The 25,524-nt window shown below is 59.2% G+C and overlaps 3 protein-coding genes across 7 annotated transcripts; 2 read left to right on the forward strand and 1 right to left on the reverse strand.

Annotated features, from left to right (window-relative positions):
* The first annotated feature begins 42 nt into the window (after positions 1-42).
* On the forward strand, positions 43-1,284 carry TMEM95 (transmembrane protein 95). Its single transcript, XM_044250584.1, has 6 exons — positions 43-211; positions 375-431; positions 611-691; positions 793-813; positions 974-1,054; positions 1,193-1,284. Exons 1-6 carry the CDS (start codon positions 43-45, stop codon positions 1,282-1,284), a joined length of 501 nt encoding a protein of 166 aa, XP_044106519.1.
* Positions 1,285-10,457: 9,173 nt separating this feature from the next.
* TNK1 (tyrosine kinase non receptor 1) lies at positions 10,458-17,377 on the forward strand. Of its 3 annotated transcripts, none has more exons than XM_044248966.1 (13): positions 10,458-10,494; positions 11,720-11,920; positions 12,044-12,114; positions 12,241-12,432; positions 12,608-12,763; positions 12,888-13,171; positions 13,366-13,639; positions 14,790-14,884; positions 15,189-15,350; positions 15,616-15,701; positions 16,023-16,321; positions 16,404-16,499; positions 16,608-16,788. In XM_044248966.1, the coding sequence occupies exons 2-13, from the start codon at positions 11,743-11,745 to the stop codon at positions 16,719-16,721; spliced, it is 2,007 nt and encodes a 668-aa protein (XP_044104901.1). In that variant the 5' UTR covers positions 10,458-10,494; positions 11,720-11,742; the 3' UTR covers positions 16,722-16,788. The 3 variants fall into 3 exon arrangements, with proteins under 3 accessions (XP_044104901.1, XP_044104902.1, XP_044104900.1); XM_044248965.1 differs by lacking the exon at positions 10,458-10,494 and adding an exon at positions 10,505-10,556; XM_044248967.1 differs by lacking the exons at positions 10,458-10,494; positions 16,023-16,321 and adding an exon at positions 10,504-10,556 and having other exon boundaries at positions 16,608-17,377.
* Positions 17,327-22,013, reverse strand: PLSCR3 (phospholipid scramblase 3). Of its 3 annotated transcripts, none has more exons than XM_044248969.1 (8): positions 21,646-22,013; positions 21,257-21,438; positions 20,759-20,994; positions 20,621-20,663; positions 20,288-20,508; positions 19,865-20,026; positions 18,119-18,280; positions 17,327-18,035 (listed from the first exon to the last, which is right to left on the reverse strand). In XM_044248969.1, exons 2-8 carry the CDS (start codon positions 21,261-21,263, stop codon positions 17,979-17,981), a joined length of 888 nt encoding a protein of 295 aa, XP_044104904.1. In that variant the 5' UTR covers positions 21,264-21,438; positions 21,646-22,013; the 3' UTR covers positions 17,327-17,978. The 3 variants fall into 3 exon arrangements, with proteins under 3 accessions (XP_044104904.1, XP_044104905.1, XP_044104903.1); XM_044248970.1 differs by having other exon boundaries at positions 21,257-21,434; positions 21,646-21,956; XM_044248968.1 differs by having other exon boundaries at positions 21,257-21,956.
* Positions 22,014-25,524: the final 3,511 nt, after the last annotated feature.

The raw sequence follows: 25,524 nt of genomic DNA on the forward strand, positions 1-25,524 counted from the left end.
TCAGTGGGGCGGGCACCCGTCTGCCACCCGCCAGCAGGCCTCATGTGGATGCTGGCCTTAGGTGGAGTTTTCCTGGCGACAGCCCAGGCCTGTGTCCTCTGCCACCTCCCAGACCGTGACTTGGCGGGACGCCTGGCTAAACTCTGCAGCCGAGTAGAAGCTCGGTGGAAGGACTGTAGGGCCTCCTGGAGCTTCCCTGCCTTTGCCTTAGGTAAGCTCAGACATCCAGGGACCGGGCCCACCACACCCCGAGTGGCACAGTCTGTGGCTTCCCAGCTGGGCCCCTCAGCTGCCCCCTCAGACCACAGCCCTCTCTAGACACTCTGGCCTCTTCCCCCGCGGAGAGAATCACAGGTCCCCGCCTGTCTCCACAGATGAGACGTCCATGAACAATGTCATAGAGAAGACTCACAGAGTCCTGAGGGTCATGGGTGAGGCCAAGGGGCAACGCACGACCCAGGGCCTTGGAGGGGCAGCCGCGAGGGGGCGGGGAGGCAGGGGCAGGAGCCGGGAAGGTGTGATCCGCGATCGGGGAGGTGCTGCTTGGGAAGGGTGGAGGTGAGCCCGCCCTGGCAAGGCACCGGGAGACACTGCTGCCCTCTCTCCCCAGAGATCAAAGGGTCTCTCTCCTCTCTCCCTTTGTATCGGCATTGGCTGCAAAACACCAAGCTCCCCGCCTACACCAGGGAAGGTACTGATGCCGCCAGGGATGGGGGCGCCCGGGCGCTGGGAAAAGGGGGGGCGTGGCCGAGCGGCTCCCCTCCCCCCACGCCTCCTTGTCTTTGCTTTCAGCTCTCTGTGCGCCTGCCTGCCGTGAGTAGAAAAGGAAAGAGTAGTGAGGACGCGGGCATCTGGGGTGCTCGAGGAGAGCCTGGCTGTTGTGGCGGAGCCCGGGGGCGGGGGGGGGGGGTGTACTGTGGGAGGCGGAGCCGGGGCTTCCCCCGCCCCAGCTCGTTCCCGCTGTGTCCTGCAGGGGGCAGCACCGTCGTGTACAACTGCTCCACCTGCCAGGAACTCGACGTCTGCTGCTGGCCCCGAAAGCGCTGCCTCCCAGGTTCTACCCCTCCGCCCGGCCTCCCCTGGCTCAGGTCTCCGAGCTCTCGGCCACCAACCCTCCCCCCCCCGACCCCGCCCACACTGCGTTGGCTGGAGAGGTCGCCGGGTCCCTCACTGCTTCCTGGGTTCCCTGCAGGAAGTCACGATCTCTGGGAAGCCAGGGTTCTGCTCCTCGCTCTCCTGGTGGCTGCCTTCCTGCTGGGTGTTCTGAGCCTCATGGTGGAGTGAGTCGGGGGCGGGGTAAGGGCGGTAGGGGCCTCGTCACTTCTGAGCCCCCCAGTACCTTCCCCCACCCCCATCCCAGGCCTCCCACTCTCTGTCTGCCCTCAGGTCCAGTTACTTGGAAGAAAAAAGGACGAGTGAGGGTTTCCACGGCCTCCCAGCCTCCAGTTCTAAAGACCATGAACCCACAACTTCCACTTCCCTCCAAGGGGATCAGCCAGCCCCTGAGTTCCACTCCCAGAGGTTCAGCCTTCCAGACCCGGAAGCCCAGACGTCCCCTTGATCCCAGTGTCAGAGGGCCTCCCGGGACCCAGGCACCCCACTGGAAATCTCCTCCCCTCCAGCCCTCAACTAATCATACAGGAGAGCCAGCCGCTGGTTCCAGGAAATTATCTACAGAAGGAAAGAATCCCCTCCTCGCCACCCCTCCCACGCCCCCTCCCGCCTGTTCTCGGAAAGCAGGGGCTGCCTGCCCCAGAAGCTCCTCCTGGCTCTCTTGTGACTGATTGGGAATCCGGGAATGAGTGTTTTGGAAAACTCCCTCCCTTTAGAGCTGAGACCACATCAGTCGGCCTGCTGGCAGGCTCTCCCTCCATTTAACATTGTGAAGCTGTGGCCTCCCACAGAGGCGTCCCTCCTGCCAAGGCCAAGTAAACCTGTTGTCAGATGGCCTCCACCCCTGCCTGGCCTCTGTCTGCAACTGGGGAGGGCAGAGGGGGACGGGAGACTCAGGGTGGCACAGTGGTTCTCCTCTGGAAGGACGGTGGCAGTGGGGGAGGGGCGTGGGTTCTGCCCCAAGAGACCTTTGGCAACATCTGGGGACGTTTTCAATGGGGACGTTTTCAATCGGGGGATGTGCTCCTGGCATCCAGTGGGTGCAAGCCAGGGGTGCTGGGCTCCACAACGCACAGGGGAGTCTCCAACAATTCTCCTGTCCCAGGACCTCAGTTGTATGTGCTGGAGAAACCCTGGCATTGCCCCCCAGCTGTCAGAAGGTTTTGGTTGGTGGGTGGAAGATGAAACGTAGAAAGAGTTAGCCCGTTCTCAGCCACAAGTCTCAGTCTGAGGGCCTGGGCCTGGAAGGGATCCCAGTCTGCACCTAGACCCGTGGTTTTCAAACTGGGTACCTGGAGGCTCAAGGGTAAAAGCCATCATCCAGCCACCCATTGCAGTCATCTGGGCAGCTTCAAAAACTACCCATCCTGGGGTGCCTGGGGGGATCAGTCATTTGGGCATGACTCCAGCTCAGATCATGATCTCCGAGTCCTGGGATCGAGCCCCATGTCCGGCTCCCTGCTCAGAGGAAGCCGGCTTCTCCCTCTCCCTCTGCCCCTCCCCATGGTTCATGCTCTCTCTCACTCTCTATCTCTCAAATAAATAAAATAAAATAAAATTTAAAAAAAACAACCCACCACTCAGTGGGTTAAAGCCTCTGCCTTCGGCTCAGGTCATGATCCCAGGGTCCTGGGATTGAGCCCCACATCGGCCTGTCTGCTCAGCAGAGAGCCTGCTTCCTCCTCTCTCTCTGCCTGCCTCTCTGCCCACTTGTGATCTCTCTGTCAAATAAAATCTAAAAAAAAAAAAAAAATTTTTTTTTTTAAAAAACAACCCACCAATTATCCATCCCTGGGCCTTATATCCAGGAATACTGGATTTCGTGGTGTTGAATGGGGCCTCGGTTAATCTTACAGCTAGCCAAGGCTAGAACCCCTGTTTTGGGGTGCCCATGTAGCACACCGCATGGAGAGAGGAATGCCTACCTCTTCTAGGAAAGTACCTTCCATTTTATTTCACACATTCTAGTCCAATCTGTTATTTTGCACCCAAAAAAAGAGAGACCCAGAGATCATATATAAAATTCCTGCAACTTGCCCAAGATCATACAGCTCGTTCATCCATTCCTTTGACAGACGCCTAGTGAGCGCCCCAGCCGGGATGAGAAGCCGTGGCTACTGGCCACCCCGGCCCCATGGCTTCCTGCTGGTCTGTGCCAGCTGCCTCGTACCCCCCGACACTGTACCCATTTTCCAGGCTCCATATGTGGGAGTTGTCCTTGTTTTCACACTCAGCGCCCAGTGGGTCAACCGATTCTGCCCCTTCTTGAAGGAACTCTACCCTGTCTGTGCCCTCCTCCCGTCCTGTGGCCCCACTCTAGACCCCTCTGACTGCAGACTCCATTCTCCCAAGGGTGCCATCTGACAGCCCACTCCACTCTCTGCTGCCGCACCTTCTGTGGCCACATGGTTCTTCTCGAAGTGCCACACTGTGGATGGCCTCCTGTCCAGCGTCAAAAGATGGTTCAGAACTCGGGCCTTCATAGTCGGGCTGCCACGGTTTCAGATCCTGGCTCTGTGTCTCACCGGACCTCGGGCAAGTTATTATAACTTCTCCATTCCTTGAAAGGCAAATCACGCAGTTCATTGATTCGATGGCTTTTTCTGTTTTTATTCTGTTTACATTTTATCAGCTCGGCCGTCGAAACCACCTCATGCCATGATGTTCTATATCACCAGCGGTGATCTCTTCACTTCGGGGAACTCTGCCAGCATTTGACCCTCACAGGATTACTGCGAGGTTCAGATAAGTTCAGGGACAATGCTTGGGACGGCGCCCACATGTGCAGGGCCCTCGCTAAGCATTAGCCGTTGCGATCTCTTACTAAAGTCCTTCCCTAGCTCTTTCCTGCCTGTGGAATACAGACCTGGACGTTGACCCTGACATTCAAGGTTCCCCACGTCTTATGGGGTCCTCATCCCGGAGCTGACCAAACCCAGGTCGAAGTGGGATCTCTTCCTGAATGCCCCAAAGGCCTTTCGGAGTCTCCCGGTCCAAAACCACTTCCCTCCCAGACCCACCTCCTCCTCTTTGGCGTCTCCCTCAAGGTTAACGGCAGCGCTAAGCGTCTGATGGACTGTCCCTGGCTCTCATGCGTGTGTGTACTTCTCAGCTGTGAGTGTCCTCTGCAGTCTGGTCCCCACACGTCCCTGGGGTTCTGCATCTCCGCAGCTCTGCCCACCCCAGAGCCACACTGCATCACTGGTAGTTGCCCAAACCCTTTGTTCTCTCCCGGCTTCTTGCCTTTGCCTGGGCTCGTCTGCATACCCCAATGCCCTTGCCTCCGACATCACCTCTTCTGAGAAGCCTGCTCGGAGCTCCTCAAGCAGAGTGGAGTGTCCCTTCCCTAGACGTGTCTCTCCTGTGGCACCTGTTACATCAGATTGGTGGTTTTTCCTTAAAAACCTTCCCTCTAGGGGTGCCTGGGTGGCTCAGTTGGTGAAGCGTCTGCCGTCCGGTCAGGGTCACCATCTCAGAGTCCAGGGGTCAAGTCCTGCATTGGGCTCCTTGCTGGTCGGGGAGCCTGCTGCTCCTTCTCCCTCTGCCTGCTACTCCCCCTGCTTGTGCTCTCTTTCTGTGTCAAATAAATAAATAAAATATTTTTATATTTATTTATTTATTTATTTATTAAAAAGATTTTTATTTATTTATTTGACAGAGAGAGATCACAAGTAGGCAGAGAGGCAGGCAGAGAGAGAGAAGGAAGCAGGCTCCCCGCCAGGCAGAGAGCCCGATGCGGGGCTCGATCCCAGGACCACAGGATCATGACCTGAGCTGAAGGCAGAGGCTTTAACCCACTGAGCCACCCAGGCGCCCCAAATAAAATATTTTTTAAAAAAAATCTTCCCTGAGCCCCTCACCTAAGAACAGAGGCTACTCAGGCTCTGGCCGTTTCAAACAATGGCCCCTAAATTCTTTGACACATCTCCTGTGGACAGGCAGGGTCAGTGCATGCCTTCCTCTATCGCTGGCCAGCTGAATGTGCCAGGAGTGACACTGGGCCACTTCCTGGGCCACGTCCTAAAGAAACTGGCGACCTCTGCCTTCTGTCTCCTGGGATATCCGCTCAGAAACCCAGTCACCATGCGGTGAGGAGCCCCGTGGAGGGTCCACACTGAGGAGTTGGGTCAAAAGGCAGCATCAACTATCCCCGTGGGAGGATAAGACAGGTCCCAGCTGTCAACGGCCAGACCCAGTTGAGCAGAGAAAACCCATCCCCACCCTGTCCTGGTGGAACTCCAAATTCTCAGACCCCAGGAGCATGATCGGAGAGTCGAGCTGTGCCTCCAGGCCTTACGGCTCAGCAGCAGATCGCTGCAACCGTGGGGGCAGATAAAGGAGCCGAGGACCTGGCACCAATGGGCCCTGTGTTCACGACATAACTCGCCGCGCCCTTCCAGCTACAAGTCACTTGCCAGCCCCAGACTCCCATCTGGTCCCTGTAAAATGAACGTGAACACAGCGCTGTCCAGATGTTGGTCAGGGTCACGGAAATCCGAGGTTTGACCAGGGCAAGAGGATCATGTTGAAGCCAGCTCACTCGCATGCCTGACAGGTTGGTGTTGGCTGTGGGCAAGAGGCCTCTGTCCCTCGGCGTGGGGAGCCTCTCCCTGGGACCGCTTGTGCCTCTTCATGACCCAGTGACCAGACCTCCCCAGAGGGAGAGGCTTGAGAGAGGAGGGTGGAAGGCACACTGTCTTGGACGGGCCCATCCTTTCTGCGCTATCCCTCGGATGCCCTAGATCGGCCCTGCTCCCCCGGGAGGGCGCTGTGTACGACATTAATGCAGATGGGGGGGGGGTCGTTGGCCTCCACTCTTGCTGCCGTACATGTGGACACAGGAGCACAGAAACAGGAAGTAACTTGCTCAGAGTCACCGATGGCAAGCGACAGGGTGGGGACTCCAACACTGGTGATCAGACCCTGGGGGTGGGCTCTATGCTGTGCTCCTTGGTGACCTTGGAGGAATAGGGTGGATTTAGGGCACTTCCCACTTCGGAAAGCAAACCAGCAGGGACATACAGCGTGGTGGGCTGCCTGGAAACTCTAGCGAGGCAAATCCAAACTGGGAAGCGACGGGCCTCCAGGAGCCGGGGGATGGAGATGGGGTGATGGAATGGAAGGGTTTCACCCCAGGGTATAGGAAGAACCAAGTACGGTGAGGGGGGGGGTGGCAAACGGGGAGAGGGGCAGGGACAAGTTCACCAGGCAATCCTGATGGGGGCAGTTCGCGCTCTCCCATCAGCATCACTCCCAGCAAAGGAGCTCCTGATGTCAAAAAGTCTCCTTGGCTTCCCCCGACCCAGATGATGTCATCTCACCCATTTGTTCATAAAAGGTTACTGAGCACCTACCCTGTGAGCCAGGCCCCGGACTGGGCAGGAGGGACACAGCAAAACTCAGACAAGATCGAGTCTTTTTCTGCCTGGAGCTTGGAATCGAGCAGCGGGAGACAGACAAGTTACTGGCAAGGTCAGAACAGCAATGAGTGTGATAACGGGAAGCAGGGATGTTGGGGTTCAGGCCTCCTGCCCTTAGCCAGATGGGAACAGCCCCACAAAGGCCCAAAAGAGAGAGAGGGATTTTCCCCTGTTGAGAGGTTGGCATAGGTAAGATGGCAAGGGACAGGCCCATGATCTCAGGGAGCAGAGCATGAAGGGAGGGGCTATGGGGGCACTGATGCGGCTCCCAGTAGGAGAGGAGAGTTTACCGCAGAAGGATGGGCCCTACCCCCCACCCAAACACAAGGTAGTAGGTGGGGAAGATACCAGAGGGCCTCTCTGCTTACCCTTCTGGTTCCCTGCCTTCTGGGCAAAGACTTGGCCGGGGGTGTGCGTGTGCTCATCTTTCTCGGATGCAGAGCCCGTGGGGCAGGGCCAGGGTTGGGGAAAGGCAGACTGAGTGGGACTGGTGCCCGACCTAGGCCTCCAAGCTTAGCAGGATGCCCCATCTCAGCTTAGAAGGGATGCCACCCGAGAGTGGTCAGGCAGCACTTCCCACGCAGGTAGGAATGAGAGAAGCTTAACTCCAGAAGTAAGATGGGAAGAGGGAGAAGGGGAGGAAAAAAGAGGCTTCTCATTCCCTGGGTTTTTTCCAAGCTAAAGGCAAAGGTGGGGCTGAGCCTCCATGTCCGGTTTCCTGCTGGAAAAATGGTCCGGTTTCCTGCTGGAGCACAGGACCTAGGCACAGAGTCCAGTCGGGGAGGCCCCCTACCTTCACCTCCTCTCCATCCCATTGCCAAGGTTTCAGCAGGGCCAACCTCTCTCCCCTGAACCGGCGAGAACCTCTTCTCAGAGCTCCCTGTCCTTCCTCTCTCTCTTCTTCCCAGTTGCTTACGCAGCCACCTGGTTCTCTCATTCCTCTCCTAAAAACGTCCAGCTGTTATTAGAGCCCTCAGATAAGGCCCAAGCTCCTGATTGTGTTCTCCAAGGCCCTGTAGAGTGAACCCCACCAGGCCAGGGATCGTGTCTGTTTGTTCCCTAGAACCTGACACAGCGAGAGCTTGCTGAAGGATGACATAGTGCCTGACTTGGCTCCTGCTGGCCTCTCTGGCAGCAGCTGCTTCCTGTGTCCCCATGTCCTCCACACGTATGTGTTCAACTCCTAGAAGAACTCTGGTGCTCCCAGATCTGTGAAGATGCTGGACATTTGAAGGAAAATCAGTTGTTATGCATTCTTCCCCCAAAAAGCTCAGGGAACCATGTGATCCCCATCAAGAACTCGGACAACACCAAGATGAGTCTCAAAAAACGTGTTGAGTCCAAGAAGCCGAATGCAATTACAGCCTGTGACTCCATCGATAAGAAGGTCGGGAGCAAGAAAAAGTGATCTATGGGGGCGCCTGGGTGGCTCAGTGGGTTAAGCCTCTGCCTTCAGAGGGTCATGATCTCAGGGTCCTGGGATCGAGCCCCACAAGGGGCTCTCTGCTCGGCAGGAGCCTGCTTCCCTCTCTCTCTGCCTGCTTCTCTGCCTACTTGTGATCCTCTCTGTCAAATAAATAAATAAAATCTTTGGGGGAAAAAGTGATCTATGGGTTTTAGACATGAGAATGGTCACTGGAATTGACTAACAATGGACACAAGGCAAGTTTCCAAGATCACTGGAATGTTCTGGGTCTTTATCAGCATCAATACACATGTACATTGGTTGAAATGTATTGAGCTGGGGAGCCTGGAGGGCTCAGTCAGTTAGATACCTGACTTCTGCTGAGGTCATGGTCTTGGGTCTTGACACTTGGCCTTGCTTCAGGGCTACCTCCTCAGCAGAGAGTCTGCTTGTTCCTCGGCTTCTCTCCCTCCCCTGCTCATGCACTATCTCTCTCTCTTAAATAAATAAAAATCTTAAAAAAAAAAAAAAAGAAATGCATTGAGCTACACAGTTAAATCTGGGCATGTTCCTAAATGTGTTATACCTCAATAAAGTACTGTCAGCATACAAAGTTGCCAGTGTTCGTATCAATGACAAAAATCCTTCAGACTATGGATTAAACAGCACATCAGACATAACCAAAGAGAGAATTGGTGAACTGGAAGACAGACCTGGATGGCATCACAGTGACCCAAAGACTGAAAGATATAGAAGAGAGTTTAAACAACATGAGGGATGGAATGAAAAGATCTAGCATAATGCTAATCAGAGTCCCCAAAGGGGAGAGCCAAAGAATGGAGGAAAAATAATGTTTGAGGAGATACTAGCTGAGAATTTCCCAAAACCAATGAAAGATATGAATTCATAGATACAGGAAATAGAACACACTGATCAGAATGAGTAAAAAATAATCCATACCTAGATATTTTTTAATAGAACTACAAAATACCAATGATGTCTTAAAAGCAGGGAGAAAGGACAGAGGAATGACAGACTGAGCAGACTTCTTCGCAAACAATATGCACTGTACTTGTTACATGCCTACACTGTCCCAGATACTAAGACTAGGAACAAGAAGATGAGGGGCGCCTGGGTGGCTCAGTGGCTGGGCATCTGCCTTTGGCTCAAGTCATGATCCTGTGGCCCTTGGATCAAGCCCTGAGTCAGGCTCCCTGCTGGTGGGGAGACTGCTTCTCTCTCTCCCACTCCCCTGCTTGTGCGTTCTCTCTCTCTCTCTAATAAATAAATAAAATATAAACAAAACACAAGGATAGACAAGACAGATCCAGCCCCTACCATGCGGATCCCACAGTATAGCCGGGACATCAGATGCAGAGGGAGCTATTACAGTGTGATAAGCTGGCCTCGCTGGAGGTCAAGAGAAGGCAAGGAAACCAAGCAGGTTGAACTGTAAACTATAAAAAATTTCCCATCAGTGTTGGAATATCCTGTATGCTTACCAGGATGGGGGGAGTGTTCCCCCCAAGGGACTCTGGGGACAGCTTGCACATCCTTCCTTGGGACAGAAGGAGACACACCAGATGTCCTGAGACTGGTGACTTCCTCCCTGGGACCCCTAAGAGAAAAGGAGAGGAATGCTCCTCCTCAGAGCCTTTTTGGAGGTTCTGGACTTTGACCTGTGGCCCCCATCCCCACAGCCAGTGTACAGAGAATACGTGGGGGAAGGAGGGTTGAGCCAGAACGTGGCCAGTTAAGTGCCAGTTATGGAGAGGGGTGCCCTAAAGCATGGGGTGCTGCCCTTGACCACCCAGACCAGGTACCAAGCCGGGATGGGGGGCAGGAGCCCACCCACACACAAGACCTCCCGCGTGTTCTGTCCTGGGGTGCTCCCAAAAGGTCCCTCTTCGGGGCAGCACATTGGACCAATATTCAGAGCTGGGCCAGGGACAATGGTCCCAACATTAGACCACGTGGGCTGAGGGCTGACTTCCTGCACCAGCAACACCTGTCCGCCCTGGTTCCATTTCAGAGCACCCTGCGCTACCCTGCCTCCCCCCATATGGGGGCTAGGACGCCCTCTCCCCTGCTAGGGGGCAGGGACAAGGTCCTGTTTAGCCTCACATTCCCAGGGCCTGGGTAGCATTTCTCCATCTGGTGCTGATCCGCGTAAGGGGTGGGGCTCTGGCCGGGAGAGGTGAAAGATTTGGGGAGAGGGGACACGGGGGACAGGACCCCACGGTCCCAGGAAGCCTGGGAGGGATGAAAAGTTCTTTGGAAGAGGCGGGAAAGAGGATGTAGAGGATGAGAGAGGGAAAAGACGGGAGAAGGGTTTCTCCGGGTCTGGCCCGGAGGAGGAGGCGCCCCCCCCATGCCCCCCCCCCGCCTCAGGCCTTCCTGGGTTGGGGGCGAGGGGCGTGGTAGGGCTCCCCAGCGCGGCGCCGGGCCCCGCCCCTACGGCCTGCGGCCCCGCCCCCGCGGCTGTGGTCCCGCCCCCCCGGGATTTAGTGCTGACGGCCAGGGTGGTTCCGCCGCCGCCGCTTCCGCCTTCGCCAGGTGAGGGTCCCGCGGGACGGGGACGCGGGGCACAGGGGCCGCAGGAGCGGCCGTCGCTTGGGGTGCGTCCGCGGATGCCCTGTTCGCCTCCCCTCCCTTCCGCGGCCGCCTTTCCTCCCGTCCCCCTTCGGGTACTGTCCCCACCTCACCTTGCTGGCGGTCTCTCTGGGTCCCGGCCTCCTTCCTCCTCGCCCCTCCGCGCGTCCGGTCCCTAGTTCAGCCCTTCGTCAGGGTTTAACTAAAGGTGGAGGGGGGCGTCCAGGTGCAGGCAGGGAGAGCGCGGTGCAGGCAGCTCCCACAGCTCCCGGTCTTGGTTAGCTCAGACTGGGGGTGTTGCCTGGAAGCCCGGTCGGATTGAGTGACTCAGGTGTGCGGGCAGGGCTCCTGCAGCTGAGCGCAGGTGGGTGTGGAAGGGACTGTGCACCCGGCAGCACCTGGCTCCGTGGGCAGTGCCCGAGCTTAGCTCAGCCTGCACCTGACCGCCGGTCACAAATGCCCAGTGATTTCAGGCGTGGCTGTCTCGGGTGCCGGCCAGGCGGTGAGCCTGGGCATCTCGGAGCCGAGGGGCCGTATGCCCACGTAGTTGAGGGGTGTGTGCGTACGGGCCCTGGTCGTCTCGTGTGCTGTGTGTTTCTGTGGACCTTGATGTCTCCGACACGTGGGGCGGTGTATCTCAGAGGCCGTGAACCTCAGTGTCACCGGTAGACGTGCAGGCATGGTTCACGGCAGCGTTCTGGAACGTCTCGGACTTGAAAGGCCATGTGTCTGAGTGGCTCAGCCCTCTTGCAGCATGTCTGTAGGTCTCCGTGTGTGTGTGTATGTGTGTGTGTAGCAGTGTTTCGAGTGTGGAGGCAGGTTCCCGTGTGTCTGGGCACGCGCATCGGCAGGGCGGAGGCGCTGTGTAGTTAGCATATCTGGGCATCCCCGGCAGGGATGTGGTACCTGGGTGTCCTAGGGGTCCAGGAGTAGGGTGCCATCCTATCTCAAGAGTGGGAAGAGGAACATACGTCAGGTCTGCAGAGCTCTGGGATCTCAAGTGTGAGGTGGGGACCGTAGGTAGGTGTGGGGAGGGTTTTTCCTGGGGTTTGTGGGAGTAGCCCGATTCCTGCCTTTCTATGATGCATCCCTCCCTCTGCACCTGAGTGTGTCTGATGGGGTCGGGGGTGGGGGTGGAGCTCGAGGCCCCGTTTCTGCTGTCTGGGAGTCCCATTGGCTTTGTTTCTAGAGCTGGATGCATGGACCTCCGGGATGCCTTCTCCAGACATGGTCCCTGAGGCGAGTTCAGTGTGGCTGCTGAGGCTGCTCCGGGACATCCAGCTGGCCCAGTTCTACCGACCCATCCTCGAGGAGCTTACTGTGACCCGGCCGGAGCACTTTGACTTTGTCAGGCCCGAGGACCTGGATGGCATTGGAATGGGCCGGCCTGGTAAGGGGCCCCTGGTCTCTTCTTCCTCAGCCCTCCTCTGCCCTGTAAATCCTCCTGCGTCCCGACCTAACCCCCACAGCCCATCATGTAACACCCACGTGCCCTGATTCTGACCTTCCCCAGCCCAGCGCAGACTCACCGAGGCTCTGAAGAAGCACCGTTTGGGGCTCAAGTCAAAGAACTGGGTCTACAAGGTGTGTGTTTTGGGGTCGGGGGGCAACAGGCTTAAAGGGCCAACATAGGCCCGGAACTGGGGCGGGCCGAGTGTCAGGGAGGAGTGGTACAGGGTTCCACACACTTAATTCCCACCCCTGCTTCAGATCCTTGGGGGCTTGGCACCTGAGCAGAAGGAGACCACCTCAGTTCCCGACAACCTCCTGTCCCTCCCTGAGCCTGAGGGAGGACTCAAGTGTCTGATCCCGGACGGTGCTGTGTGCAGAGGGGAGCTGCTGGGCTCTGGCTGCTTTGGCGTGGTGCACCGAGGGCTGTGGACACTGCCCAGTGGCCAGAGTGTGAGTCCGGGGAGCCTCCGTCATTCTGGGTGCTGGGGCCAGCCGTCGGTCTGGTCTTTGCTTCTTCTTTCTTTCTTTCTTTTTCTTTTCTTTTTTTTTTTAATTTTGGCTTCCCCTCTGCCCTGCATGCCCTCTCTGCTCTGAGTGCCAGTGTCCTTTCCCTGTGATGCCCCAGGTCCCAGTAGCTGTCAAGTCCCTCCGGGTGGGTCCTGAAGGCCCCGTGGGCACAGAGCTGGGGGACTTCCTTCGAGAGGTGTCCGTCATGATGAACTTGGAGCACCCACACGTGTTGCGTCTGCACGGCCTCGTACTGGGCCAGCCTCTGCAGATGGTGAGCCGGCCGGACAGCAGCTCCCAGGGCAGGCGCGCGATGGGAGGGAGGGAGGGGGCCAGAGGCCGGGGTGGGCGGCGGGGAGGGGGCAGACCTCTGCTCATGCGGCGCCGCGCTCCTGCAGGTGATGGAGCTGGCGCCGCTGGGCTCCCTGCACGCGCGCCTGACCGCCCCGGCCCCGACACCCCCGCTGCCCGTGGCCCTGCTGTGCCTCTTTCTGCGGCAGCTGGCAGGGGCCATGGCGTACCTGGGGGCCCGCGGGCTGGTGCACCGAGACCTCGCCACGCGCAACCTGCTGCTGGCTTCCCCGCGCACGGTCAAGGTGGCGGACTTCGGGCTGGTGCGGCAGCTGCGCGGCGCCCGGGGCCGCTACGTCATGGGCGGGCCCCGCCCCATCCCCTACGCCTGGTGAGGGGCCGAGGGGGCGCCGATCCGGGCGGCGTGGGCGCGCCAGTCCCCCAGAGTAGGCCGGGACGAGGATTCGGAAGGGTTTGGGAAGGAGATCATAGAGGGTGGTGGCGGCGCCGTGGAGGTCGCTCGGGGAGGGGCGTGGGGGACGCGCCCCGCCCCCTTGGCGGCCAAGTTCAGCAGCGTTTCCGCAGGTGCGCGCCGGAGAGCCTACGCCAGGGGGCCTTCTCTTCTGCGTCCGACGTATGGATGTTTGGGGTGACATTGTGGGAGATGTTCTCCCGGGGCAAGGAGCCCTGGGCCGGGGTCCCGCCGTACCTCATCCTGCAGCGGCTGGAGCAGGACCGGGCCCGGCTGCCTCGGCCTCCCCTCTGCTCCAGGGCGCTCTACGCCGTCGCCTTGCGCTGCTGGGCCCCTCACCCCGCCGACCGGCCTAGCTTTTCTTACCTGGAGGGGCTGCTCCAAGAGGTGGGAGCCCCTACCTCCCCCCCACACCCCGTCTCACCTCCCCCTTTTCTCCCAGAGTTGCACGCACAAGACTAACAGATAATTCCCGGGCTGGGGTCTGGGACAGACCAGCAGATTCGGGCTCTACCTGCAGGGTGCTCGGAGCCCTGGGGAGGCAGTTTGGCCTACACACATGTGGGCTCAAGGGCTGGGGGCTGGGCCAGAAAAGGGGCGCTCAGAACAGCTGGCTGCTGTGGGTGTCTCCAGGCAGAGGTTAAAGCAGTTCAGCCGGCAACCCAGGGAAGACAGCGAGGTGACCTCAGGGGCGCCCTGCAGGGATGAGGAAGGAGCCATAGATAACCAGAGCTAATGCAGGCCGCTTGATCTGTGGAAGGTACCACACTAAGATACTTAGACTATCTTCCTGCACCACTACTTCATTCTCACCATCCAGGAAGGCCACTGTTTCGTGGCCTTTACCATGGGGCAGTTATGGCATTGACATTGAAGGGCTTTGCCTAAATTCACGGAGTAAGCAGAGGAGTGGTCTTAGGTCGGTTAAACCAGTGAAATGACCCAAATCACTGAACTCTGTTGTTGAAGTTCAGTCATTACTCCGATGGCACCTGGGAGCCATGGAAGTGTTTTGAGCAGGAGTGGGTCACAAGCCCACGTTATGTGCTCTGTCGCTCTGGCTTGGTGCAAGAAGGGATAGGAGGCAGGACACTGAACATGGGAAGAGCAGGTAGGTGACAGGCTCCAAAGCAGGAATGAAATGATGCCGAGGTCTGGTTCACGGTCAAGGCAGTGGGGCCGGAAAGAAATGGAAATTTTCTGGAGGCCCCGGGAGGCAGAACTGTGTGTGGAGTAAAAGCAGGGAAGGGGACATTTGCCTTGGTTCCCCTAGGTAGAGACAGGGCCCCCCTTTTTTGCTCACTGACTCTTGGGCTGTGCCCAGCTTGGCATGGACTCCAGGCCTGCCTCCCCTCCTGGATGACAACCGGGGGACGGGGACAGTCCCACCCTGGGCCCAGAACCGAGGACATAGCTGGAACGGGTTTCATTGTTGGGGGCAAGAACAGAGAGGAGTCTCCTTTCTTCCCTGCTTCCATGAAATTACCCTTTGGACTCAGGCCACACCCCCTGATACCCTCTCCTCCTGTCTCTGCAGGCCTGGCCTCCTGAGGGACGTTGTGTCCAGGATGTCATGGAGCCAGGCGCCCTAAGGATGCAGACTGGTGACCTCATCACCATCATCGAGGGCAGGTAAGAGCCTCATGCCACCCACATGTCCCCAGGAGGAGGACTCCCAGCCCACCTTCCCGATGCGGGTCCAACCTGCTGCTCCCCAGCTCCTTGAACCTGGCTCCTCTGCCTCCCCTCTACCCCACTGGGCCCCGAGAGCTGCACTACCATCACAGTGGCCTCCGGCTGGAGCCACCAAGCCCATAGAGCCCTTTTGTGTTCCGGAGAAAAAAAGCTTCCCTTCCTCCAGGCAGATGCTTGCGAGCTGAATGTGGGCTCGGGCCCAGCCCCCGCCCGGCGCCTTCACCAGTGCCTCTTCCCACAGCCCCGACTCTGCGACCTGGAAGGGACAGAATGGCCGGACACTCAAAGTGGGCAGCTTCCCGGCCTCGGCGGTGACGCTGGCAGACGGGGGGGGCCCGCCAGACCGTCTGGTCCAGAGGGTCTCCCCTGCCCAGGGAGAGCAACAGCAGGGAAGCGGAAATGGGTGGGCACCTGAAACAGTGGGGTGGGGTGTGTGTGGGGACACAGCTGGGCTGGGGGAACCACGTCCTGCAACTTCTCTGGAAAGGAAGCTTGGGGAGGGGGCCCGGGTGAGGCTGGAGGGAAGGCTGGGCTCGGCTCCCAGCTGGAGGGTCCCCTCTGAGTCTCCGCCTGCCTGGGAGAGCCCCCCAACATTTCTGGGGTAGGGGACATGGCTAGGTGGGTCAGGGGTGGGGGTGTGGAGTGAGTGGGATCCCTGTCTCTCACAGGGACAGAGGGAAGGCAAAGCTTCAGGATTTACCTCCTGCACGGGCCCAGAGAAGGAACAGGAATGTGCCCCTGCAGAGGATGAAAGGTAGGCATGGCTGATGGGGACCTGGCCTCCGGGGTCTCGAGATCAAGAGCGATTCTCTGAGTCTCCCCCTGCCTGGAGTCCCGAACTTGGTGCACTTGACTGGACAGCCCGGCTGGACTTGAGGGACTGCCCACCCCACTTTCAGCTCCTGCCACCTCGGCCTTTTGGGTCCTCCCCTGCCTTGACTTGGGTGTCTGCTGGGCATACCCTACTGCACCCCTAGCCGAGGGTCACCCCAAGAGCAGGGCACAGAGTGGGGAGAAGGCAGGGCCCTGCACCTGTGCTCCCTCTCAAGCTCTATTTTTTTTTCTCAACGTACAGTCCTTTCCAAGAGTCTGGAGTCTGTTCTGTCCCTGGGCTCCCGCCCCACAGGGGGTGGTTCGAGCCCCCCCGAACTTCGTCATGCCAGAGCTGTGCCCCAGGGACCCCCAGGCCTGCCATCCCAGACTCCCTTTGCCTCTAGCCCTTCTCAGCCCAGCCAGCCCCCCAGGGAGAGGCCTCCCTGGCCCAAAAGGGAACCCCCCCACAGCCAGCCCTCAGAAGCACCTGCCGCTGGCAAAGCCACTGTCCCCTCTGGAGGCCTCTTGCCAGACCCCGAGCTGCAGAGGAGGGTCACGGAGGTGAGCTCTCCCTGATGTGGCTGGTGTCCGGAGGGGGCTCTAGGCCGGGGCAGCGGCCTGAGCGAGGCTTTGTGCCCCGCAGGTGGAGCTGAGCGTGCACGGAGTCACCCACCAGGAGTGCCAGGCGGCACTGAGGGCCACTGGGGGAGACGTGGTTTCTGCCATCCGGAACCTCAAGGTAAGGCTGGATACTGCTCTCTGGTTCCTGCTGCTCCCGCGGCCCCCACCCGTCGCCGAGCACTCACTGTCCCCCCTGCCGGCCACTGTCCCCCCTGCCACCCCGCAGGTGGACCAGCTCTACCATCTGAGCAGCCGGTCCAGAGCCGACTGCCGACGCATCCTGGAGCATTACCAGTGGGATCTCTCCGCGGCCAGTCGCTATGTCCTGGCTCGGCCCTGAGCACTGCCCCCTTGGGCATGGATACCGGCCTGGATGGACGGCCTGACCGTGTGGGACCAAGCGGAACCAGAACGGATCCCACCAGGGCAGAACTTCCTCCGCGGGGAGACTGTGCCAGAGGCAGCTGCAGCAGGAGCTGGGGCCGGGCATGGGCGAGCATCTCCTCCCGTACCCATTGGCCTCTGAAGGCTCCAGCCTCCCTGGCTGGTTCATAGAAGGATCTAGTCTGGTCTGCCTACCGTATTCCCAACCAAAAGAACTTGGAGAGACAGAGCTGTCCCCCATCACACGCTTGCTCAGGAGGACCTTGGGAATAGCCATCTGGAGTGGCCGGGCCCTACCACGCCAGACTCTGTGTGCGCAGCCATCCCAGATGGCAGAAGCCTCCCTCTGGATTCAGGGTACATGGCCCAGACTGCTTGGCTCGGTCCGGGGCCATGATGGAGGATGGCGTTGCCTTCTTGAACTCAAGGACACTGGACCTGGGCAGCCTGGATGGCAAAACGGGCCAGCCCTCCCCCGCCGCCCGCCAAAGGCCCACCTGTTTCCCTGGGTTTCTTCCCGCACCCATGCTTCTATTCTCCCATGACATACATCTCCCAGTATCCAAAAAGTTACAAACTTTATATGAATATAACATACAAAGGTGCAGCCTCCTTCCCCGGGTGAGGAAAGGACGGGATGCTTGCGTAAGGCACGGGAGCTGCTAAGCGCCAGCTGCGGGCAGGGCCCAAGGAGGAAGGACATTTGCACTGGAGGGCAGGCCCTACAGCTGCTGACGGGGAGGCGGGGATCCCTCCTCAGAGGCCCACAGTCTCAGGCTGGACTCGCTGGCCAAGCCGGTGCAGGGGGAGAGCGGCCTTCGCCGCCATCTTTGGTGCTGCAGGGCCCCAGCCCCAGCTCTGTCAGAAAACCCCAGGGCTCTGGATTCCACAGACCACACGTGGAGCAGAGGCCTGGTAGGGGGTGAGGGAGAGTCTGAAAGCGAATATGCCTGCGCGCTGGGGGCTCGCCAGAGAAGGTGGTGGGAGGTCGCAGGGGCGGGGCTCTCCTATATACCCTTCTCTGGGGGCCGAGGCGGAGGAGGCTGGGGAATGAGGGTAGGGGTATGGCCGCGTGGCCCCTATACTCTCAGGTATCCCTGTCTGTCCCCTGTCATGTGCATCGAGGGAAGGGGCTGCCTCTGAGGAGGGGCTGGGGCAGGCCGCCATCTTGGATCCCCGTTGAGGTGATGGTCTCCTCACCCTGAGGTGGCCTCTAACTGGTGATGGCCGAAGGCCCAGTGCCTCCTCGCTTCTTGAAGAACATGTAGTCCTGAGGGGAGGGCACTGTCACCAGAGCTCAAAGCCTGGCGTGAGAGCGGAGGGGCAGGAGGGGAGGCGGGGCGGCCAACTCACGATGAGGAATGTGGCTCCCAGCAGCACGGCCTTCACCCTCACATCCAGATCCAGTGGGAACTGCAGGCCAAAGTCATCTGCATCCGTGAGGGCCTCTCGGAGCAGCCCCCCCCACTGCTTGCTGATGCGGCCCACACTGCGGGACTCATCTGGGGTCTTCACCTGGCGGTGGGAGGTGGGGGGCAGAACCCAACTGGGAAGGATGCGACTGACCCCCCACCATCACCCCGCATGAACCATGCAGGCCCTCCACTCCAGGAATCCTTCCAACAGCCCCATCCGGAACCTCAAGGTAAGGCTGGATACTGCTCTCTGGTTCTCTGACATCGGGGGAAACTGAGTCAGCCTAGGTCATGCTGCGTGTGTATAGCAAAAATCAGAATTCGGGCTCTGATGTGTGGCTCTTAAAAGGCCTCACGTGAGAACAGAACATCAGCGGTGGGACACGTGTAAGTGTGATGGGCTCATCTCAGCACAGGGCTGCCCGCTGGGTTTGTTCTGGTTACCAAAGTACCTGGCACCCATGGTGGGTGCCCTGGGTGCCCTGAACACAGTAGCCTGGTCAAGTGGGGCTGGGCAGCCTGAGCTCTAGGAGCCCCCCAGGCTCCTGGAAGGCTGTGGTTGTCCGAAGGTGTGGTTTTCCTCAAATCTGCAAAGTAGGACATACCCTGTCCACCATCATACGCCAGCTTCATCCACCTGCTTCTATGGGGGCAGCAGTATGTGGCCTGTGAGGACCCAGATTTCCACGGGCCTCCCTGGGCCCAGCAGCAAGAGCCCCTGCCGCTGTGGGTGGGAACTCACAGTGATCCCCCAGTCCTTTTCCTAGGCTTAGTCTTCATGACTGGAACAATGCCCATCCCGTCACCTTCCCCCACTGCCCCCCAGAGCTGGGGCACTCCTGCAGACCAGTCTCAAGATGAGGAAGGGCTTCTCCCGGCCAGCCCTGGGGTCCCAACTGCAGCCCCAAATAGGGATCCTTCACAATTAGGTAAAAGGGAGACTGGCCCTATGAGGGCCCTGAGGTCTCCTGTTCCCATCCAGAGCTCACCAGTGATCTTCCCATCACGGAACCTCCACCCACACACCAAGGTGACTCGATTTTAAAAGCAGGCTTAGGCCAGACACCTCATCAACAACCTTGGGAAGTCTGTGGGCTTCTACCTATTATCCCTACCTTATCTGTATGGGTGATTATCCCTGAGGGAACTCAAGTGTTTGTGAGATACCTGTCTTCTAGAAACCTTCCCCTGAGAGTATCAGCACTTGGGCTCTCCCGGCGGATGACAGAAATGCATGATGACAGGGATATAGATCACCCGGATTCCCAGTTGGAGGGGCTGTTTGGACTTCTAGGTTGGCGGGGCAAGCAGCAGGATCTTAGCAAGTCTGGTGCTTGCTCCTGGGTCAGGGCTCACAGACTGCTGCAAAGGAGCCACGTGGGTCCAGCCCACAGCAGACTTGCCCTAAATCGGGCCTGGCCTTAGACTCTTTCCCCTTCCACATAGGGCTGCCAGCGACCATCAGCACTGGTCCCTAAGATGACACCTCTTTGCCAAGCTTTCATTTCTCAGGACCACAGGGACATCCCTTCCTGAGTGGAGGAACCCTGGAAGTGTGGTAGGAGTCACAGTGGGTTTGGATGTTAGAGCTCAGGGTCTTGACCTTCGTGTTGACCATCCCACCTCACAGAAGCTGCCATCTGTCTTTACGGAGGTCCCAGGACTCTCCCCTTACTCCCAGTACCTCAAAGTTGGTGTCTGTGCCGCAGCCACAGGTCCAGCAGGGCCCCACCACACGCAGGATGGTGCGGCGATCGGCATCCTGGATGGAGAACTTGGGGAGGAAGGGGTGCCAGGTCTGTAGCACGTGGCCAATGGTGGTGCCGGGGGGAGCCTGGACTTCCATCTGGAGTGGGAGGCAGGCAGGATCAGCCGAGCCAGGGCACCCCGGCCCAAGCTCTCACAGGTCGGGCTCCGTCATCCGTCTCCCTGCACAAGACCTCCCGCCCCCTTCGCTAGACCACTTGTCACCACCCTCACGGCCGCCCATCTCACCGGCCCGAGCCCACGCCTTGTTGCGAGTGGACCGTGCGCAGTCAGTGGTCCTCCCCACGATGGCCTGGCCCCCCTGCCCAAACCCCTCCTCCGCCCGGCCCTCCCGGCCCACCTCCTGGAGGCCGCATGGGCAGCAGCCGCAGCCACAGTGGAGGGGGCGGAGCAGGCGGAGCACCTCGCGGTCACCGGGGTCCACCACGCGGACACGCAGGGGCCGGCGGGCGCCACAGCACAGACGCGCGCAGCAGTTGCTCTCCTCAGCCGCCTGACCCAGGGGCTGGCCGGCCCCTGAGCGCAGTTCATACCGGTTACAGGTCTCCCAGCCTAGGAACGCTGCCACGGGGGACAGGCCGAGGCTCAGGCACTGGCACCCCTGAGAGCGCACCCTCTCCGCCCCCTCTCCCCCCCGCGCCATGAGGCCCAACCTACTCCCCCTTCCACTCACCTTCCACGCGCTCAGCCTTCTGGTGAATCAAGATCTGATCGATCTGGAAAGAGAGTAGGGTGGGCGGCGATGTCAGCGGGTTGGCCTGGACGCCAGGCTCCCCGCCTCATCCCGCCACTCCTCCTCCCTCCCACTCACCTGCACCAGGAATTCGAGGCCGGAAGGCACCCCCAGCAGTGGCAAGAAGGGGGCGGCAGGCCCTGGGGCTCCGGGGCCGGGCGAGGGGAAGACAGAGAAGCCGGGCGCAGGGGCAGGTACGTGGGCGGGCACTGGCGCCGGCCCGGGCCCAGGGTGCAGGGCCGGCTCCGGGTACCCCGTGGTCACAGGGTAGGGAGGTGGGGGTGAAGGGGCGTGCCCTTTGTGGGGCAAGTAGCCTGTCGAGGGGGACAGGGGTGGATTAGAAGGGGACCCGCGGCCTCACCCACTTCCCTCAGGCCAGGGGCCGCGAGGCTGCGGAGGGGGGAGTGAGATGGGAAGAGGCCGAGAAAGATGCGGCGAGGGAGCAGGGCGGCGGCTCCCGGAGGAAGGGAGGGGCCCACGCAGCCAGTCGGAGCACATTCCGGGAGGATGTGTTCGACGCCCGGCTCCCGAGTCCGTGGGGGGATAACGGAGACCCTCCACCCGGCGCCCACTTACCTGCCATGGGAGAGGGGGGAGTTGGCGGGATACCGGGGTGTCCGGGAGGCTCAGTCTGAGCGGCGGAGGCAAGTTCGGGCACAGCCAAACAGACCCAGAGACAGACACAAAGACGGACAGGCAAACGCGGACAGGCTGCTGCGCCCGCCGCCAGCCCAGGGTCTCTAGGGCGGCGCCTCTGACTCAGGGAGAAATCGAAACTGTCAGCGGGCAGGGCGGGGTACCTGCGACCCTGCATTCCCTCGGGGGCCCCAGAACCGCCCCCTCCTTTGTTCTCCCATTCTCCGCGGAGACCGCTGTTGGCAGACGGCAGGACAGATGGACCCGCGGCCCGACCAACGGCCCGACCTCCGGGTAGGCGTCCTGACCCTTCGGTGCCCCCTGCTCACCTGAAGCCCCTGGAAGAGCTGGGTTGCCCAGCTCCGGGTCGCTCACAGGAGCTCGGGGAGGAGGGCCCGAGAGCTGACCCCGCCCCTCGACCCGTCCAAGCCCCGCCCCGCCCCTCCCGGCCCGGGCGGCGCGCCTGCGCACAAAGGAGGCCGGCTCTCCGCTGGCTGTGGACCACCGGCTGCGCGGGGCGGTCGGCGTCCCCTCCACCTCCGCTCCGCAGCCCCAGGCCGGAGGACGCTTGCCTGCGGAGGGCTGCCGGCGGAGACCTAGCCCTGCGACCCCGCCAGGTCTGCGGGCGCGGAGGGCTCCGTGTCCCTGGGTGGGAAGCGAGGGCAGCTTGCGCGGCGCTGGACCACAGGCTCCTCCTCCCAAGGGCGGTTCGGGCCCCGCTGACGCAGCGGAACACCCTCACACTCCCTCATTGGCTTCCAGGGCTGGTCCCCGGCTCCCTTTCGGCCTCCCGGGGGCTGCCTCGCGGGCTCCTCTCCGTGACGCCTCAGTCACCCACTCAGACACCTTGCAACTACAGTAGTGCCTGCAGGAACCCCAGGCCACGTGGTGACAGGCCGCCCAGCGGTGTCAGCGGTGACCGTGTGGCGCAGGGAGGGGGGCGGAGGCAGCGCGGTTGGCAGGAAAGCCTCCCGAGAAGAGTGGCCTCTCCTGCGTCCTGAGCAGAGCAGTTGCGAGGAAGCCCTGGGCCTGGGGCCCCACGGGCCAAGCAGTAAGACAGGAGCTTACACAGCGAAGCCAGCGCACGTGTACGGGCCTGCTGGGACTGGGACTTGGCCCCAGGGACCGCACGGAGCTCACCGCAACACCTTCAGACCCAAGGAGAAGGTCAATTCTGTGTTTTAGAGAAACCACTTACACCAGAAGGTGGACTGTGCAGGCACCCGGGACAGTCGCTGGGGGAGAGGATGCTGTGTTAGTGTGGACAGATAGACGTGGCAGACTTGGGGGACACTTAGATCGTAACATAGAACTTGTTGGAGGGGTGAGATGTGGAGGTGAGGAGTTCAGTCCCTGTCTGGTGACCAGGTCACCCCTTGAGGTCACCCCTCAAGAGGGACACAGGGAGAAGCAGGTTTGTGGGTGACGGTGGGGCTCCTTTGCCCCTATGTCCATGCTTGTCTGGACTGGTCAGCTGCTGCCACAGCTTTCGTCATCGTGAACTTCAGACCCAAAGCCTGACCTCTCCCTTGGTATCCATTAGTACCTCAGATTCGACTTGGCGGGAACCATATAAACATACGGAAATTACTCAACAAAGACTCTGTGAGCATCTACTCTATGTCAGACAGCACTGATAGGAACACACAGAGGGTTTTTGTTTGTTTTCTTAAGCTTTTTATTTATTAGAGAGAGAGCACGAGCAGGGGGAGGAACAGAGGGAGAGGGGAGAAGCAGGCTCCCCACTGAGCAGGGAGAGCCCATGAGGGGCTGGATCCCAGGACCCTGGGATCCTGACCTGAGCCCAAGGCAGACGCTTCACTGACTGAGCTGCCTGGGCGCCCAGGAATCTACAGCAGTTAAGAGACATTAAAAATTGCTGATGTAAAAAAAAAAAAAATGCTGATGTCCTGTGGCTTGCATTCTAGCAGAGAAGAGACAAAAAATGTAAAATATTCTAGAGGGCAGATGTGAACAGTGCTCTGAAGAAAAACGGGCCAAGGTAAGGAGGATACAGGGTGGTGGGCAGGAGTGGTGCTACCGAAGGGGATGGGCAAGGAAGGTGCCACTAAGGAGGTGGGAGTTGAACAAAAACCTAGAGGTCAAGGATCAAGCTAGGCCGACTTCTGCCGAAGAACGTTTCTGGCGGAGGGAACGCCGAAGGCAAAAACTCTAAGGGAGAAGCCTGCCTTACCTGTTCAACGGACAGAAAGGAGGCCAGTGCGGCGGGAATGGAAGGAACCAGGGAGAAGTAAGAGAGGTCACAGAAGCCTGAACCACATACAGCCCTGCAGACCACTGGATTGGACTGAGTGAGATGGGAAGGGTTGCAGGGTTTGGACGGAGACCGGAAACTGACACTCAACCAGGGGTCCTCAACTCTGGCCACAAGAGAGAATCTTCTGGGAGCTTCACAAAATACCTCTTCATGGGCCCCGGGTCCTATCAACTCAATTAGAATATCTGGGGTCAATTAAGACAGGAGACCTTTTTGAGAATTTCTGAAGATTTTAATGTACAGCTAAAGGCTGAGGACCCCGATGTCACAAGGTGTCTCTCAGGCTGCTCTGTCTGGAATAGGCAGGCAAGGGAACTAGAACTAGAAGTTCTTGGAAGAACTAGGTGGGATGTGATGGGGGCTTGGACCAGGGGCCGGAGTGATAGGTGAGGAGCAGGTGGTGAGATTCCGGGTTTGCATTTAAGCCAACTAGCCTTGATGGCTTGCTTGGGTACAGAATGTGAGAAAACGGGCAAGCAAAGTTGACTGGGGCTGGGCCCGGGAGGCCCTTCCTCACGGGGCTCTGCTCCTCCTGCTTGGTCATTTCCTGCCTGCCTACTCCATCCTGCGCTCCAGAAACTCCAGCTCTCCCTCCTGACTTGTCCCCAGTGTGGTTTGTCCCTTTTCTTCTGGTGAACTATTCATGCTGCTGCCCCGTAGGTGGGCAGAAGCCTTACCAGTCCCCCAAAGCAAAAGGAGCCCGCCTCTGTTCCTACATGTAACACCGATCACGCTGGAACAAATTGCTTTTGCTAGGGTCTGTCTACACTGCTGAAGTCTGAATGTCTTGGCATGTATAAGAAGGAAAGGACTTAGCACGGGGAGCAGGACAGGAGTTTGGATCCTGGCTTACACCCGGCTGTGATATGGACAACCTGCTTCCCCTCCGTTAGCTTCACTTCCCGCTGTCTTGTACGACCCTCAAGAACTGGAAACCGCAGTGCTGTGATAACAGGGACCAATTACTAAGCGGGCTTTATTTATCTTGGTTCCTCAAGGGCCCCCCTCCCACACTGGCAGGGTCAAAGCTCAGGTGTTAAGGATCACAGTACAGGGAAACTTGCCATTCCCGATGTTGGGGTCTCCTCCACGTGGAGGTCCCCCACAGCCCCCGTGCTGCCTGGGGTGAAGGATGGAAATGAAGCAGGAGTCCTGGACTGGGTGCTTGGAGCCTGGGGATCCTGGGGATCCTGGGATGGCTCCGCCACTGGCACACTGGGCCTCTCTGGGGGGTCCCTCTGAGGCTGTATTTTCGTCCTCACTAAAATGAAGAAATATTGTGATCTTGTACTAATACACCTCAATCATGCCTCCTCCCTGGATATAAATGCTTCTGTGGCTCCCCACTGCCCTCAGAAGAGCCTGGCTTCTCAGCCCGAGGCTCCCCACCCTTTGGCCCCCGGTATCCACATTTTTCACTACGACCTGGTCTTCAAGCCATTCACCAAAAATTCTTTTTTTCCTTTTTTAAAGATTTTATTTATTTGACAGAGAGAGAGCACAAGCAGGGGGAATTGCAGTCAGATAGAGAGGGAAAGCAGACTCCGCTGAGCGGGGAACCTGACACGGGGCTCAAACCCAGGATCCTGGGATCATGATCAGAACTGAAGGCAGAGGCTTAACCGACTGAGCCACCCAGGCACCCCTGGTCACCAGGAATTCTTTCAGGTCACAAGTCCACTGGGCTCTCGTCTGCTTCAGGGCTGCCTCAAAAACTCCTACCCGGTCTGGAACACACACCCGCCCCCTCACCGTGTTCTTCAGGTCCCTACGGAACGTTTTCGCACACTGCAGCTGCTACAGGGGTCCGGAGCTCAGAAGGGACTAGGGCGGGAGACAGAAATCCTAGGTTTAAAAGTATTCCGATTGGGGCGCCTGGGTGGCTCAGTGGGTTAAAGCCTCTGCCTTCGGCTCAGGTTATGATCTCAGG

The sequence above is a fragment of the Neovison vison genome, chromosome 5 (genome assembly GCF_020171115.1).
Source record: "Neovison vison isolate M4711 chromosome 5, ASM_NN_V1, whole genome shotgun sequence".
NCBI lineage: Eukaryota > Metazoa > Chordata > Mammalia > Carnivora > Mustelidae > Neogale > Neogale vison.

Excerpts from the sequence above, each read along its gene's own strand:
- TMEM95 (XM_044250584.1), top strand. The coding sequence starts at position 43 with ATGTGGATGCTGGCCTTAGGTGGAGTTTTCCTGGCGACAGCCCAGGCC. Across the intron at positions 432-610 it reads CAGAGTCCTGAGGGTCATGG|AGATCAAAGGGTCTCTCTCC; the intron begins GTGAGGCCAAGG and ends CTCTCTCCCCAG. Across the intron at positions 1,055-1,192 it reads CCGAAAGCGCTGCCTCCCAG|GAAGTCACGATCTCTGGGAA; the intron begins GTTCTACCCCTC and ends GGTTCCCTGCAG.
- PLSCR3 (XM_044248968.1), bottom strand. The coding sequence starts at position 21,494 with ATGCAGGGTCGCAGGTACCCCGCCCTGCCCGCTGACAGTTTCGATTTC. Across the intron at positions 20,664-20,758 it reads GCCTCGAATTCCTGGTGCAG|ATCGATCAGATCTTGATTCA; the intron begins GTGAGTGGGAGG and ends CTCTCTTTCCAG. Across the intron at positions 20,509-20,620 it reads GAAGGCTGAGCGCGTGGAAG|CGTTCCTAGGCTGGGAGACC; the intron begins GTGAGTGGAAGG and ends CCCCCGTGGCAG.
- TNK1 (XM_044248966.1), top strand. The coding sequence starts at position 11,743 with ATGCCTTCTCCAGACATGGTCCCTGAGGCGAGTTCAGTGTGGCTGCTG. Across the intron at positions 15,702-16,022 it reads GCCCCTGCAGAGGATGAAAG|TCCTTTCCAAGAGTCTGGAG; the intron begins GTAGGCATGGCT and ends CTCAACGTACAG. Across the intron at positions 16,500-16,607 it reads CTGCCATCCGGAACCTCAAG|GTGGACCAGCTCTACCATCT; the intron begins GTAAGGCTGGAT and ends GCCACCCCGCAG.